The following is a 16954-nucleotide window of genomic DNA, read 5'->3' on the forward strand; positions in this document are numbered from 1 at the left end:
TGGATGGATTGATAATGCTCAGCGATTTGTTTTGGTATTTTTGTGCATAAGCATAAATCTGAAAATAGGGAATAGTTCGTATTATAAACTCTAGAAGAAGATGAGAGCCACATGTACAGTATGGCCGTTATTGACCCCGGGAAGTTCAAATGTCACAGGTGAGGACATTTATGCGAGCTTCAGTTTTAAATGCAGCTGCTGCGTCCTCTTCAACCCGTTTTGGAATTTCCAGAAAATACCGGATTACACCGCCAGACCACTCTGACATAATTACTACCCACAGGTGATGCAGGAAGGCGATATGATTCAACATTCCCCAGGGTGACACAGTAGCATATGAGAAGATAGAGCCGCTGTGTGTGTGTGTGTGTGTGTGTGTGTGTGTGTGTGTGTGTGTGTGTGTGTGTGTGTGTGTGTGTGTGTGTGTGTGTGTGTGTGTGTGTGTGTGTGTGTGTGTGTGTGTGTGTGTTGGGACCCACCACCACTGAATATGCTCATAAATCATTCAGCGTTTGGATTAAATTTCCAAACACATGTCTGGTCTCAGGTGACGCGTCAACTCCGCATGACCCCTCCTGTTTTAAAAAGGTGACGATCAACATGCAAGGCTGTTTTAATGGTAATGCTGGAGTTGAGTGATGGCTCAGCACTCCCCGCTGTGTCAGGTTGCCGTAAAGGTGCATCACATAAACGCTCGCACACTATGACTCAGCAAATATCACATAGGGACGAAGATTGAAAATGCTGTATTATGAAGATAAAGCAGCCTCATTACATTAATGATGGCAATTCATGTTATTGTGGGAATTTATTAAGCGGCGGGGTCTCGGTGATTTTCACATCAGGAGCCGTTAAACTCAAATACGCTTGTGAAAGAGTGTTAAGTAGTTTTAAATTATACTTTTCTCTGTCTCTTAAACACTTTGCATCTACGCTCTTTCTTCCCTCTGTCGTTCGTCTGCTGTTATAGATGATTTGTTTCCTTGGTCTCCTTCTCCCATCAGTCTTTGCAGGCCATGCTCTCCTCCCTTCACTCTGAGCTTGACATTCAGAGGTACTTGATGAGAATCCAATTGCCCCACAGAGTTAGTCGGCCTTTTTTTTTTCTTATCTGCATCGTTCCATTGTGTGTGTGTGTGTGTGTGTGTGTGTGTTGTTGTTGTTGTTTTTGCATCCTCACTAACATTTTGCCGTGTGACTATTTTCCCAGCCCCTGTGCCCCTATGTCTCAGTCTGTGCCTGCTGAAGCGCACTGGGCTACCAGGCTAAACCAGTTCTTGCTTTTGAAAACTCCCACAAATGTCAACCGCACTTAATATATCACGCTTCAATTCTTTATTTGTGTGTGAGCGTGGGAGAGAGAGCGGCAGCGTGTGCATGCAGGTGTGTTGATGATAACCTGGCGGACTTGGCCTTGCAGCTCCAGCGAGAGATGAAGAGCATTTCATGAAGAGCATTTCACAAAGAGCTCTATGTTCGCTGACCCCCCAGCTTCTGTCCCACCTCGTCCCTGTGCTGCAGATCACCTTACAGCGCCACAGAATAATTCTATGATCTCCGCAGCCCCGTCACACATCGCCTGAGTGTCGCTGTGGCCTGAGGATGCCATGTCACGCAGATCAGATTACAGAGGAGACCTTAAAATCGCGATGAGTCAATTTACGATCTTTAATCCGAGGTTATTTCATCTTCTTCTTCTTTTTCTTCTTTTAGGACTCATCGTCTCTCGTACACTGATTGAATTAAACGCACGTACATGCTTCCCCTCCAGAGTTCAGTGCATGTCTGAGCGCAGGGTAACGTGGGTGAGCATGTATCAGGGAAATACAATATTAACTCTCCTGTGCACATGTGGATGTTGTGTCACAGTCGAGCTCAAAGTCGACATCAAAGCACTTTTTTTCTCGCTTGTCAAAGAATGCGTGTGATACTTGACATTGTCAGACTCTGAGCCGGTTTCTAACTTCACCAGAAGCTTCTCATCTTTAAGAGAATAAATTAAAATTTGTACCCCTACTTGTGTCGTTTACAGAATATGAACGTGATTGCATGAATTTAACACCTTGCCGTGTCCGTGGTCTCACCCTTTACGTGTGTTATGTCTCCCCGTGTCTCTCCAACCTCCAGAGCAGAAGCCCAAAGCACGGCCCCGGCTCCCAGTCCAGCGTCGGCGACCAGGTTGACCACCTCTCCTTGGCCTCCCTGGAGTCACTGGACGCCATGTCAGAGGCCGACATGCCCACAGGCTTCACCCGCGGCAGCCGAGTTCGCGCCAGCCTGCCCGTGGTGCGGTCGACGAACCAGACGAAGGACCGCTCGCTAGGTATTCTGTCTCCTGCTTAAAATCCCCCTAATGTCAAAATCTATCCACAGAGATTTTCTTTTTTGTCTACTAAGAGTTTATTGAGAATGAAAGCTCTTCAGGTGAAAGGAAATAACTTCCACGATTTCACACTTTCACACCCTCTCCCTCCTCTTTTCCATCCCTCCTCTCTCCACCTCAGCTCGTAGCTCCGTTTTAATTAGAATTCATTTCCTCTGTAGTGAAAGATTAGGGAATCAGTCCACAATATGCCATCGTGTTATTGACAGGATTAGAAACGGGCCGTCTTATCGAGGCGCACGGTGCGTCATTTGCATCCACATGCAGAATTAGGCGGCTGCATTAGGTGGAGAGAGAGCAGAGGAAAGAGTTTCCCCAAACAAACTGAGGCGCTGGTATTTCTTTTCGGGGTGGGGGGGGCGAGGCTTCAAAGGTAGCTCTCGGCTCAGCATGGCATCTGCTGCTGGATTATTTCAAAGCGTCTGCGTGGCGCCTTTCAACCAAAGTGAAAATGGATGAAACTATAGGGTTTCGTTTTCCACATTCATCTGTGCCACTAGCAACCTTTTGTTTGCCTCGAGAAGCAAACCTGCAAAACACTCATAGCAGATACTTATATCGGCCATGCATGTTCACACACACTCACACACACACAAACACACACACACACACACACTCACACACACACACACGCTCCATCTCTCCCTCTGTCTTTCAAAAACATGAGGACAAAGCATCAGGACAGTGGGGGGTTATGGCGTGGTGTAGGGGGGAGGAGAATAAAAGGGGCACCACTTAACTACTTTGTCCCTCCCACAGTCCTCACACACACGCACAAACACACACTCAAACACACAAACACACTGACACACATTTCGCAGGGTCCCAGCGGACATTTGGGGCTCCTTCTTGGGTCTCAGCGTCTCCAGCCTGTAAGTGTAGGAGTTGTCGCGTGGTCTTTTCCAGAGCATCATAAGACTCCGCAGAAAAAACAGGAAATCCTTTAATCCCCTTAATGTAAGTATCAGATTCATTCTTGAGTGTAGCATCAAGTGTATTGTATTTCAAGCCGGGGGTTTCTTTTCCCCTCCAGTGCTTCTTAAAAAGTATTTCTCTGCCTCTTTCAAACTTTGCGATAATGCGAGCGGACACAGATTGATATTTTTCACGAGTGCGCCTGGTGAAAGCTGACAGGAGAGACGTGGAAAAACAGTTTTAAAAACCCAGACGGTTCCGCAGCGCTGTGCCCATTTGGTCAGGAAACACACTGGCCATTTGCTTCCAATCCTGAGTGAAGCCAGCCGCTCAGGAATGTAACACGATTCTTTGTTAGAACCGAGCAACAACAAAAACTGAATTAATCTTTGTGTTGCATTGCGAGATCAATGCCGCTTCGTCATCAAACTCCTGGTTTTGCGCTAGCTGCAAACATCTGGAGGCAAAGCGGCCGATTGTTAACGTGACAGCTCTCGGGGGGGAAAGATGAAGTTTGTCTGCGAATGGGCACTTTGTTAAGTTATTACAATCCAGGAACCCACACAGACCAGAGCAATGGATCGACTCAGCAATTTTGTTTCCTGAATTTGCCCCTCGCTCCGTCTCGCTCTGCCTTGTGGAGCATGTAGGATCTTGTATAATATTTCGCCAACATCTGGTAGCTTTTACTGGCTCGCTCCTTTTATGGGGTTACACCAAGTAGAACCATACCTCCTTTCCTTAAAGCCGGCTATTTTCAGTGCAAAAAGAAAAACGTCTCTGAAATGACATGAAATGATTTATGTGCATCACACTCAGGAAAAGTTCACATTGAATATAAACATAATAAGAAAAAGAACAGAAACTGATTTTTTTTTAATTTTAGTTCTGTAATGCCTTCAGATAGACCCTATACAAATCAGTACCATGCTGTCTGAAGAGATGAGTCAGCGATTAGAAATAGAAAAAAGAGTTTTGTTTTTCACTCATTTCCCTGGCATTGTTTATACAAGTGCAGTGTGGGCGTGTCCATGCATTTGTGGGAGAGACATCTGTTTTTCTAAAGCACAGTACAGAAGCCACACCCAGGGTTCAGAGGTTCAGCCTTTGGTCTTTTTGATGCACAACTTGTTCTGTTCCACCCCGAGCACGCAGCCCTGCTTCTGCCTCCCTTTGCTTCTCCGGCGTACTTTTTTAAAGTATCAAATCCTTTGTGTTTTTTTCCCTGGAATTGAACACACGCTGCTGACAAAAAAAATACAAACAAAGACTTAGGTGGTGAATTTAGCACCGAACCTTCTGTTTTTTGCAAGTATGCAAATGGGAACCACATGCCGCAGAAACTTGTTAGTCCTGTTAAATGTTTTGTTTCTGACACAATTGAGGGTAAACATTCATCCTGGAGCCCAATTCAAAAGTCTAAAGAAAGATTTTCAACCCACTAATGGTGACTTCAGCCGTTCACATTCACAGAATCTGAAGAGGGTGAATGTGCTTTGTCGACTGCTCGGATTTGATTGTGTAATTCCAGCGAGAAAATGCAAACATTGATGCAATCGTGCAGCCGTGTTGTAACGTGAGCTCGGTGTGTTTGCACAGAAAAGGCAGATTTTCCCTGAGATCCAGTAGGTGATTTGTTGGGGGATGGGGGGGGGTGGGGGATGCTGTCCCCTTTAAACCAAAATGACCCAAATAACCCCCTTATAACCTGCTAATCCTGCCCTTGTCCCTCCCCCCCTCCTCTATAAGAAAGAGTGCTGCGTGTTCAGTTAGAGAATTTCTGTGCGACGCTGAGCTTCCTTCAGTTGATGCTGGTAACTTTATCGCAGGATCCGCAGTTTATTCATAAAACTTGAAACCAAATGGCATCGAAAAGAACAGCTCTCTTTGCCACACTCTCTCTCTCTCTCCAACACAAACACACTGACCGTCTCTCACCGTCAAGTTGACCATCAGCAGCACCGGAAAACAAATCCTACCCATGTATAAGACTGTTAAAACGGCCATAAAGATTTATACCATCTTTGGAAGGCAGGCAGGATTTGGCTTAAACTCACTAAATATTGTTGGAAGTTGTTTATGAGGTTTACCCAGTCTACTATAATCCAGCCCTTTTGTTTGATCCGCTCTGTTTTGACATTGTTTTCTGCTCTCACATTAATCCTACGAGATCAAAAATGGATTGAAAAAGGTCCAGAATCAGATTTTGGCCAATTTCTTCTGATCAGCTTCTTAGAAAACCACTCTAACTTTGTGCAGCAGCGGAAGAGTAAAAAGTCCTGCTCTGGTTTATAAATGGAAGGTGTTTTCTGGTAAGTAGCTGCGTGAAGTCGTGTGTTTGCATCACCTGATTAACGCCAAACTTCTTTAGTGTCTGAAAAAACAAGGAGCTTACAAAAACAGAAGAGAGAAACAAAACAGTGTGTCACCTCTAAAAAAAAAAACCATGCCTGTCTATTGTGTCTGAGTCATGGGAAAGATTTTCCTATTAATTAAAAGGCGTTTACATCTTGCTAATGATCCTGTTCCCCGGCCCTCTGTCTGTAGGTGTGCTGTACCTTCAGTACGGAGACGAGACCAAACAGTTCCGCATGCCCAACGAGGTCACCAGCATCGACACAGTCCGAGCTCTGTTCGTCAGTGCCTTCCCGCAGCAGCTCAACATGAAGATGCTGGAGTCGCCCAGCGTCGCGGTCTACGTCAAAGACGACATGAGGAACATGTACTACGAGCTCAGCGATGTCAGGTAAACTCATGTGTTTGTGTGGGATAAATATAGAGATATAGATACATTTAAGAGACATGTGTTGTGTTTTCTAAGTTCAGGACATCCAAGCTCCATAGTTTAACTCTTCCTCCGTTTCCCCTCCCTGAGCACTTCCTGTCTAAACTCCCCCCCCTGCACAGGAAGTGTCACTGGCCAGGAAAGCGTCTCACTTCTTTTTTTCCCCTCAGTGTTAAAACTTAATAGGAAAGAAAGTTATATGGAGAGGAAGCCCTGCAGCAAAATGTCTCTGACATATCCGAGCAAACTGAAGAGCGCTCTTGAGAGACTTTGCCGCCTGTTGTCCTCTCTCCTCTGGTGGAAGTTTGACTCTGGAAAGTTTGAGCTTTGTCATATTGAGGCACAAAGTGTAGTTTACAAATATTGTGCAGTGTGTTGTGTGCATCCTTTACGAGCACCCCCCTCACACACACACACTAGCTCTTTGCTTTTCTTCTTTCTTGTACCTCCCTGGTTTGGTATTCACCTGCGTGTCTTATCAGTGTGAGCAGACTCTACTCGCAGACACCGCATACAGCCATTTGTTGGAGTTTCTTTTTAGAAAAAAAAAAAACAAGTCATTAATACAACTCAAGACTTTGCCCCTTTGCCTCCAGAGTTCCTGCTCTAGCGCAATGTGTACTCTGTGACTAATACTTTATCAGGGCTGTAAAAAATTGTCTCGTGATTCCTCGAGGCTAGTGCAGGTGTCCAGGGTGCAACACTACATTGAGAGAACAGGGAGCTGCGAAAGAAAGACAGGATCTCAGTTTATGTAGCTGCGACACGTGTTTATGTAGGTTGTGAATTAAGAGGCGATGTCACGTAACAGAGGACTGACGGAGCCTCTGTCGGGGTACGTGCCCCTGGCAGGGCTGCTGAGGAGATCAGGGCTGAGGCAGGGCCGCCCGTTCTCTGACGGCGATACCTGGGCTTTATTCTTACCACGGCACACGTCTTCTCCTTACAGGAACATCACGGACCACTCCTGCCTGAAGGTCTACCACAAAGACCCGGCACAGGCGTTCAGCCACGGGCCGAGACCTGCCAACGGCGATGCCAGGGTGAGTACTGAACTGTGACAGCCGCTAACACGGCAGTGAAAATGATTATCTTGTTAACAGCAGCAGCTGCAGGGACCTGTTGCAGATACAAGTAGTTACCCCAGCCTCCAATTCTTCTTGTCCTCACATCCTGTTTGCAGTTAAGGGAAGGAATGTCCCCCTGCCTCTTGTTAATCTGTTTAGAGGGGGGTCTCATATTGTTCTCCCAGGGGCCGGTGATTCGGCCTCGCCTGTATGCTCTGCTGCAGCTCGCTTAAGGGACAATTCTCCCGACTATTTCTCTTGTTCATTCTTCCCCTAATATGAGCTCTAATCTCTTTGTTCTCATTCCGGTCCGTGTTTGTTTCCTGCTGATGTAACGAAACAAAAGCCCCCCCCACCTAAAAAAAGCCCTTTCCTCGAACGTTCCTCCTCAAATCCGCGTCGCTAATCCACGCGACCCTTTATCTAACCCGCTGCTCCTCTCCGCCTGCTGCTGATTTCCAGGCGGCGGCGCAGTGCTGTTGTTAAATGCAAAAAAAAAAGCGAAGAAATGACATTAACCTCAGCTATAATCTCCCATCACCACAGACTGTACATGTCATATACAAGTGTGAAGTGGAGTTGATAAAACTGAAAGGGATGATGAGCCGTCTGTGGTTTACGGAGTCTGGGTTCAGATGGTGAAGTGCTGCAGAGACACTGGTTTTCTGCTGGTGACAGATCTGATGGGACCTAAAGACAGTTGATTAAAAAGATGCTAAAAAGACGGATCTGATGAAGCCAAAAACAAATTGTTACTAAACTATCTAAGGGCAGGAGAGGTTGCAAACTTTTTACAGTATCGCTATTTAATGACTCTGGCACTTGGTCTAAATGCAGATTTGAGAAATTGAACTTGCACTCAATGAACTGGAGGAAATTCAAAGGCGACTTCTTTTTAAAGGCCTCTTGTGCAAACAATGGCGGAATCCAGGCTTGAAGTAGAAAAACACTGAAGAAGGTTCTTGTCATTAGTTCTGTCACTGTTTAACCCAGCAGCCGTTGACACACTTGCGAGGGTGGGACGTGGCTGTGGGGTGTGGAGGCCGGGGTTAGTCAATGACAGGACAGAGAGAGTCAGATTATTAAGTGGCTGTGGGTTCATAAACAGTCTTAAAACTTCAAAAGTTTGTCTTGAGTTCAAATTGAATGGGTCCGTGAAAATGTATCTTAACTACCAGATGGAAAAAGAAGACTTATGAGTTTCAGTATGTGCTTTAACGTTTGTCTGTTTTTAGTTACATTTATGCATTTCTAGCCAACCTGGTTTTGCTAGTTTATGAAACTGCAAGTTTAACCATAAGTGGCCTGACAATAACAAGTACTCATGGTGGTTTGCTCTGTTGAAAGTCTCTCAAGCTCGGGACAATGGGGATCGAGATGAGTCATAAATGTGTTGTTTACTTGGAAGAAGTATATTTTCACTTTTTCGTGTGTGTTTCCACCGCAAGTTTGGTCTTAAACTTCATTTCAGTCGGTATTAAACAGAGATAATTGAACTTGTTTGTGGCTGTAGACACTTTCCTGACAAACACACAGACACACAAAGACACAGCAGACTCTTGTTGTGAGCAGCTTCTCTATGTTTGGCATTTGTAGATCTTTCCTCGGACTGGATATAGTTGTTTTTCTTTAACCTTTTTTTGGTCTATTTCTGTATTTCCCTCCTTGGCGACCTCACTTAATAATAAAATAGAAACCCTGGCTCTCGGAGCAAAAGGGCAGACATCACAAAGTAATGAGCTGTACACCTGTTCAAACAACCTGGGGCTGAGGGGGTGCGGGGGTGAGGTTATCCGGGTGTACTTCAGATCTGCTGAGTGTCCCTCTTGTCTTGCAGGAATGCCAGGGCCTCAGATCAGATTCTAAGCTCTGTTATTGATTAAAGCTTTCTGGTCAAATAGAGCCGTCTGTGGTTATGAAAACCACCGTGAGTAACAGACATCAGGTGGACACATACACACCGTCACTGAGACGTAACTCGATAAGGAGAACCAGAACTGTCAGAATAAAGTGTTTTTGTAAAGCATCTTTTGTTGTGTCATGTGATGAAAACGCCATAAATATTTTTGAAATATTAATAGGTACTTATATAAGGGATTGAACCCAAAGCAGTTCTCTGTATTCATAGTCAATAGTGACTGTGTGGAGTGATGTTTTGTACACATACCTGCAGGAGATATTTAGTAAACAGAGGTTCAGTTATTGACGGACCTCTGATCTGTTCTCCGTTTGGGCAATCGATCAAATTTTAGTTTTTATCCCAAGATGAAAAAGTTAAACATCTTCGTCAATCCTCCTCTTCATCACATCACAGGTTCACAGCAGCCCGGCATCCAGCTCTTTGAATGTTGGCACCACAGCTTCTCTTTATCTGTTTAGCTTGGCTGCATCTGACGCTTTTTTTGCCCTTATCTTAAATCAGTTTAGAAAGCTTCTCCTCATCTGTAACGTTTTTCTGCTCCTCCTCCCAGACACGCTGCCTCTCATTACGGAAAACTTACGAGCTGCTGGAAACAAGAGAGCGAGGTCTTTAAAAAGCCCACCAGTCAAATTCAAACCAAATGTGCTCAACGCGGCCTCTTGATTCCCTGACACGGTCGCTCGTGTGTTTATTTTTCAAGCCCTTACTCCCCTGTTTTGTCTCAAAGCACTGATTTGTGAACGCTGTACAGACTAAATCTGTGTGTTTTAGGGATATTTTAGGAATGGCTGGTGTTTTAAAGGTGAAACATCTGTTTGGGATCGACCAGCGATGTGGAACAAAGGGTTTCTTATGAGGCTGGGGCTGGAATCGACCAAGCATTCAGAGATGTTATTTAGTGCTTTGGAGAATCGACCTTTAAGACGTCCACCATCTTCTTTTCAAGCAAATCCTAGAGATTGTGACATTCAGTGACATTTACACATGGTCTCCTCTGATAACATCTACGTTTACAAACCAGGAGAATAATTAGACGATTAAATTGGATTCAGCAAATCAGCTCTATTGGCCAAACTTGTATCACCTGACTATCATAGGGTCTCTTTCATGCATGACATACTTCTGGGAAGAATGATTGTGGAGATAAAAAAAAATGGTGATATGACTTTTTGGAAACATCGTCTACCCCTGTGCAGTGAAACCTTTCTCTTTGGATAGTGAAAGTCATTAGGGTTTAATGGTGCTGTGTGCTGCTCAGATTTCCTATTACATTTTTGCTGCTTGGTCAGACTTGTTGCTGCCAGATTTATGGGCTGTGTGTTCTCCTATTGCCGGCAAGTTTTTACTTTTTCTCCTTTGTTATCACAGCCAAGCCTGAGCCCTTTGTTACTGTACAATCTGAGCAGTTGTTGTTTTTCAAACACACACACACACACATCTACTCATTCACACACCCACAAAAGTGTCACACCCACTTCATTGTTGTCTTCATTGTGTTAATCTGTGTCGGCACCGGGGGAGAATCATATAAAGACGGCACAGGAAAATATCAGTGTCCAAAAACGGCATCAGAACTTCCTGAAACAACTTTGCGTGGAGTTTCTACTCGTCTTTCTTCTGTAGGTGTGACTGGTGAGTCACAGCTCGAAGGAACAATAGTTGGTTTGTTTGGCAGGAGCAGAGGGTGAGACAGGAAGGAAGACGGATTAGATTCGGCCTTGAACGCAGCACTCCTCGCGGTGTCATGGTATCCAACGCATCATGTTACCACAGGTCGCACACTTTACGTCGGTTGTTATATATGTTAGCTCAGGTACATATTTACTTTATATTTACTTTATATTGGTGTCGTGCTTGTCCGTGGGTCCTGGTGTAGTTGTTATTGTTTGCGTTTACATAGAAAATTCCATTAATATTAATATTCAAACTGTCTGATTATGATTCACGTCGACATTACGTCCCACTACTCGTATACACTCAAACCCAGAGCATGTGTCGTACAGATAATATTGTGTAGTGTGAATATAACATGTCTAGTGTTGCTTGTATGATTCCACAGTTAGAGTTAGAGTTAGATAGATAAACTTTAGAGCTGTGATATTCTGGTAACTGAGCAGCCACTGTGCCCACAAGTGATAGTGAGCAGTAGATTAAATGTCAAAACAGTCCTATAGAATATAACAATAACACAACTTTCATGAGTCAGTCTGACCACATTAACCTCACTTCCTTCACCGTCACCTCTTCTTTGTAGCTGTAAACTGTTCACATCCTTTGTTGTAGTTTTACCATCTACAGCCCGAGCGCTCGTGTTTCTCCTGACCTGGGAAGCCTCCCTGGTTAAATGAGGTCAGGGTTATTGTACGTTTAAGCCTTGAAGGGTCCTTTGTGGGGGGGGGGCTGAAGAGCAGTGACCCAGATTAGCCGACTGTTTAATTAAGACTGTGCCGGACAGATCCTTTTTCAAATTAACCACCTACCTTTGAGACCCGGGAGGTGCACATGAAAAGTCGTTTTTTTTTTTTTTTTAAAAGGCCAAGTGATCCTGTGTGAAGATGAGAAAATAAATAACTTCTCCTCGATAAGAGCTGCAGACTTTCCAAGGCAAAGAAAGAATCTCGTGCTCGTGCAATGTGATACAGTTTGATAGAAGCCCGGAGGTATGATACCCAGGACTCGGAGTGAGTGCACCCGGAGATAGTGGCCGTGCAAGTAACCATTTTCTGCTTCTGGAGGGAAACGCTGACAGTGTGTTTTCTTTGAAAAGTAACAGTGTAAACTGAGTGAGATGGATGCTTTGGTTTCAAGGGCGACTGAAGTCCAGAAATACAAGATATATACAAAATAAACAGCAGCTCAGGCTCTCTGCTTCACTGACTAATCCTTAAAGTGAGGGATTTTTATGCTGCATTTGAAGTAGTAATAATTACAGGTTTTGTTTCTGGGAATGTGCAATGATGTTTATATCCTTTTGTGCTTTTGTAGATGCACGGTGATGGACAGCACCCTCTGAGACAACCCCCCATGGGTCCCCCAGCACACCATCCATTGCAGGGAGTGCTCCCCCAGAGTCCCCACTCCATGCCCTCATCCCCCTCCAGAATCCCGTTTGGCCCTCGGCCGGGCTCCCTACCCGGCAGCGCCACTATCCCGAGGGAGCGACTGTCTAGTGCCAACCAAACGGTGCGCTCCATCTCGCCCTGTCCCAGCGCTATCCTGGAGAGACGGGACGTCAAGCCTGATGAGGACATGGGGGGGAAGAGCCACAGTCTATCCAGGGGAAATGAGGGGTTGTATGCAGATCCGTACCTGCTCCAGGAGGGACGACTGAGCATGGCTTCTTCCCACGGACCGCAGCCCAACCCTGGGATGGACAGTCCAGATCATGGAATGGGGGGATTCCACCGTGCCTCCATTCGCTCCACGAGCTCTTACAGCGGACCCAGCCCCACAGACTCTATGGATCACCCCTCTCTGTACAGGCAGAAGTCCAGAAACAGCCAGCTGCCTACATTGGGCTCCAAGACCCCTCCTCCATCGCCTCACCGAATGGCTGAGGTACGGATGATTGACATCCACGGCGGGCCGCCTCATGGTATTCCTCCTCATGGTATTCCTCCTCACGGGGTTCCTCCTCACGGGGTTCCTCCTCACGGGGTTCCTCCTCATGGGGTTCCTCCTCATGGGGTTCCTCCTCACGGGGTTCCTCCTCATGGGGTTCCTCCTCATGGGGTTCCCATCGATCGGAGCTCACCGGTGCGCCATTCCTTCAGGAAGGAGGAAGTAGCAGGGACCAAGCCGCGGAACAACATGGCCTCACCTGTGGTTGCGGACCTCCCGGGTCACCTCCAGGGGCCCATTCCACCTGTTGGTGAACATCAGACACGGTAAGCCTCAGGGGACTGGGCATGGTATAGATTATTGACTGGTTGGATTGTTCAGATTAGGATTAAGACGTTGCATGGGAGCATGGACTAACTCTGCATCCCAGTTTCACCCTAACAACGAGCGGCTGATTTCCAATCCCTGACTCTGGCTCCTTTACATCATTCATGACTGAAGACGAGAACACAGCCTCTCACACGTACAGCCGACAGTTGGTTTGTGTCTACAACCAGATCAGATATCTGACCCTTGTTTTCCCTGTCTCACTTTAAACCCTAAAGGCTCATAGTGTTAATTATTATAGAGCGAATAAACCCAAATAGTGAAACAGGATCGTATCTGAAAACCCCATTAACCCACAGTATATTATTCTGTTACTCTGCGATTATTGCACTCAAAACAATCCTTCTGTCGACTCCATTCAGTTTGGATAATCCAGAATTCCTCTCAGTACCTGGATGAGGTTTGTCTTCTCTGACTGAGAGCACATAAACATAGAGAGAGGGAGAGAGAAGAAGGGTTTATATGCATACTTCAGAAAACCAAAGAAAATATTGACCAGGTTGAAAAAGTATTTGAAATGGCCCCGATCAGTCAAACAGATCAGAAGTGGACCACCTGGGCAGCCCCCGAAACAACCGACAGACATTTTCTTGGGAATGTGACGAAAAAAAGCGAAAGGAATTTGGACGAGAAAGTGCTTTCAAAAATAAACCTGCGGGGCTCGCTCGCTGTCACAGAATTTATTCATGTGAAATATGCTGCACGACGCTGCGGTTCGGCATCGCTGCGTTCACATGAGGCCCGGTCAGGTCAAGTCAAGTCACTTTTATTTGTGCAGCACGTTAAATACAACAGGGGTTGAGCCAGCGTGCTTTACAGTGATGGCAAAGGAAAAGCATGTGTGGATAAATAGAATAACTAGAATAACAGACGCACACATGTTTTATTTATCTCCTTTATCGTCAAGAATCACAACGTTTATTTATTTTCCAACCTCTAGTTTAACCAGGGAGTCTCAGTGTAAGGTTTCCTTTGTTTGAGTTCTGCCGCTCAGATGTGATTTAGAAACTATTCATTCGTATAATTGCTGATCAATCAAATCTGCTGTGGAATCAACCCATGAAATCACCGCAAAGATAAGGATTTATTGTGAGGTCATTCAAAACTATTGATTGTTTTGTTGCAGTCGTTCCCAGTTTGATTCTGGGCGAAGCTGTGATATCCAGTAGGCCTCAGTGTTGAAAGTAGAATTTTCTGATGTTTCTGCAGACAGCGAATGAAGGCTATGGAGCAACAGATTGCCAGCTTGACTGGTCTTGTTCAGCATGCACTTTTAAAGGGGCCAAACACTAGTGGCAACAAGGAGCCTCCAAGGTAAGCAACCACAGTATAGGACAGAGCGAGGCATCAGGGGAGTTTTAAAATGAGACGCCTGGCTACCCAGCCGGAGTAGGAGAGATAAAGTATCCCCTCTGTAATGGCCATATCACACACTCAGGTTGAAGTAGCATCAAGTGAAGTGGGTTTGACTGTGGATCTGATACTGAACTCATTCGCCCTCTTGATAAATGGCCACGATGTACCCTGGTTTACCTCGCTGCATTTCAACCCCTCTGCATTTCGATCCTCCCCGCGGAGACCTGGTGTTAATGTTTGCAGCTAATCTGAAGCTTCTGAATGTGTCTGTGGCGCGTTGCACACACGGTTGAGGCCCCGTTAACATCATTAACATCATTTTAACCTCTCTGGTTCGTCACTCTTTCACCATCACACTTGGTTGTAACGTTGTTTGCTCTCACCGACACTAACCTCTGAATATAAAGTGACCAAAAATACAGTTTTTGTTTTTTTTGTCACTCTCAAAATCCTGCTCTAATGATTTTTTTCCCTCTGGCTGCAGCGAGAGACCACCGAAGACATCATCTCCAGCCCACAGTGCACACAGCTCAGGTGAGTGCGACGCGCACAAGAGCTTAAGCACCAGAATGTCTTGTGCAGACAAGCCCACGCATCAGTGTCTGTCAACAGGCTGCAATGAGCACTGATGGAGGGAGGGAAAACAAAGTCGGGCTTCTTTGCTTGTCATCAGTTCATATTTCTTCACAACCCCCACCCCCCCCTCGCCTCATACACCCAGTTTAATAGGAGTTAAGAGACAAGAGCCAGCTGAGCAAACCCCTCAAAGCACTTCTTAAAACAAGAAGCTGTTACTTCTGCAGCCTGCCGAGATGATTCAGCGATTCAGCCTCTGCTCTGCAGGCTGATCCGGGTTCGATAAAAAAAAGATCTGCTACCTCCCGAGCGGCAGACACAACACAACAGTCTCTGAGTTAATCTCATGACAGATTACATGTTGTGCTTGAGCAAATCCTCAGAACATCAGAAAACTTGTTCTTTGATCAACCTCGTGTTTTCGCCTTTCGGTGCCTCCTCAGTGTCACGACGCAGCGTTTTGTTCTTCTTTTGATGGACCCGGTGTCTCCGAGGCTCAGAAACACAACCAGGAGTTGACACAATAACCTGTACTTCAGGTCCAGGTAGCTGTCAGTCTGTTTGTAAGGTCGACAGAATGAATGGAGTTTTAGGATTACACAGACAAAGGTTTGTTCTGTCACTGCCCGAGTGACTCTGAACCTCCCCTGACCAGTTGTGTGACTCATGAGCAAAGACACAACTTTCTCTAAAGGATCTAGTGTTTCTGATTAGACAATGCATGAGCATTATATCTATTTATATATTTTGCTCCTAAAATATTATGTGACTTGCATCTGGTGGTATCCGGCCGTGTAGTTTTGGTTTTATTTTTCATGTTCATAATGTTTTTCAGATATCCATGTTTGAGATTTATGCCTCAAACCCAACACAATGACGCTGAATGAAATTTCATTTGTTGTGCTCAAGGCTGAAAAAAAAAAAGACATTTTAAAAATTTAACACTAGTACATGTGGTCAGACCATAAAATAGTTCCCATGAAAACCATTAAAGTTTGCTCTCAGGGCTAAGTGACCAAATGGGGAAGTATGGATTGGATCGATTTATTAACTGATATCAAATAAACCCAGATGCTCATCCTAAGTGTCATTAAAGTCAAAACTCATATTGGAGTCTCTGAATCTAGACCAGATTAAATTACGATTGTTGTTGGCCATTTAGGGACCCTCGCCCAAACCTCAAATATTACTCCCCTCAGTTTCCATGGTTTCAACCTCGTCTCCGTCTCCAGTGACGACTGAGATGCAGAAATCAGTTGACAGACGTTTCAGGGGTGCAGCCAATATGAGACTCCGTATATCTGCACTTATTGTGCAGGGAAGATGACGCCACAGAGAGTTCGGACAGTCGTCGTTATTACACATCAGGAGCATTAAGTGAGACCAGTGGGTCGGCAGGGGAATGTGTATTCAGACACGTTCAACCTTACACAATCATCTGGAGTAGAGCCTGACTGAGAAGTATAAGTTTAATGTATTTGGTTGTATTTGTTCTCCTCTTATTTATAGTTATCTATAATAAAGTTTATCGGGTCTGATTTGCAAAGTAAAGTCAGAGGATGACGGAGTGAGGGTTTGGGTTTTGATGCTACAATCGTTTTCAGTGTAATTTCTACTTTAGTGCAAATCAGATGTATTATGGACAAGTCTCCAAAGGGTCCTTAAAGTTTCAACATGTACATATAAGTTAATTTACACTTTTTACTTGGGTCATATTGTTTTCTTTCCCCTGTGGTCCAGGTGGTTCCCCTGTCTTGGCTCCTAAAATCCACGCAGCTCCGTCAGACAAGCCCTCGGTTCCTCTCAAAGTCAACCTCCTGCAGTTCAGGAAGAACGTCTCTGACCTCAGGGTGCAGCTTCATCAGATGAGGCAGCTGCAGGCAAGACCTCTTTCTCCTTTTTAATTCATTTTAAAAGGTGGTGAGTCCTGTTCAGGCATCCACCTGTGTGCATGCATGTGAGGGACTGTGCATCTTCTGAATGAGATTTTCAAAGCTACGCAT

General features: G+C 45.3%; 1 protein-coding gene across 17 annotated transcripts in view; it reads left to right on the plus strand.

The window, feature by feature from the left end:
• Positions 1–16954, plus strand: part of si:ch211-285f17.1 (sickle tail protein) — a 109458-nt gene that overhangs the window by 79835 nt on the left and 12669 nt on the right. For 10 of the 17 annotated variants that reach the window (XM_035142880.2, XM_035142882.2, XM_035142875.2 and 7 more), the window contains exons 3-10: positions 1005–1085; positions 2128–2323; positions 5846–6044; positions 7033–7126; positions 12057–12958; positions 14229–14333; positions 14860–14909; positions 16692–16831. In XM_035142880.2, the coding sequence (XP_034998771.1) occupies positions 1005–1085; positions 2128–2323; positions 5846–6044; positions 7033–7126; positions 12057–12958; positions 14229–14333; positions 14860–14909; positions 16692–16831 (1767 nt within the window). Of the gene's footprint in view, positions 1–970; positions 1086–2127; positions 2324–3102; positions 3341–5845; positions 6045–7032; positions 7127–12056; positions 12959–14228; positions 14334–14859; positions 14910–16691; positions 16832–16954 lie in introns of those variants that run through there. The other 7 variants (XM_035142876.2, XM_035142887.2, XM_035142886.2 and 4 more) reach the window with 5 other exon arrangements.

Source organism: Hippoglossus stenolepis, chromosome 19, assembly GCF_022539355.2.
Source record: "Hippoglossus stenolepis isolate QCI-W04-F060 chromosome 19, HSTE1.2, whole genome shotgun sequence".
NCBI lineage: Eukaryota > Metazoa > Chordata > Actinopteri > Pleuronectiformes > Pleuronectidae > Hippoglossus > Hippoglossus stenolepis.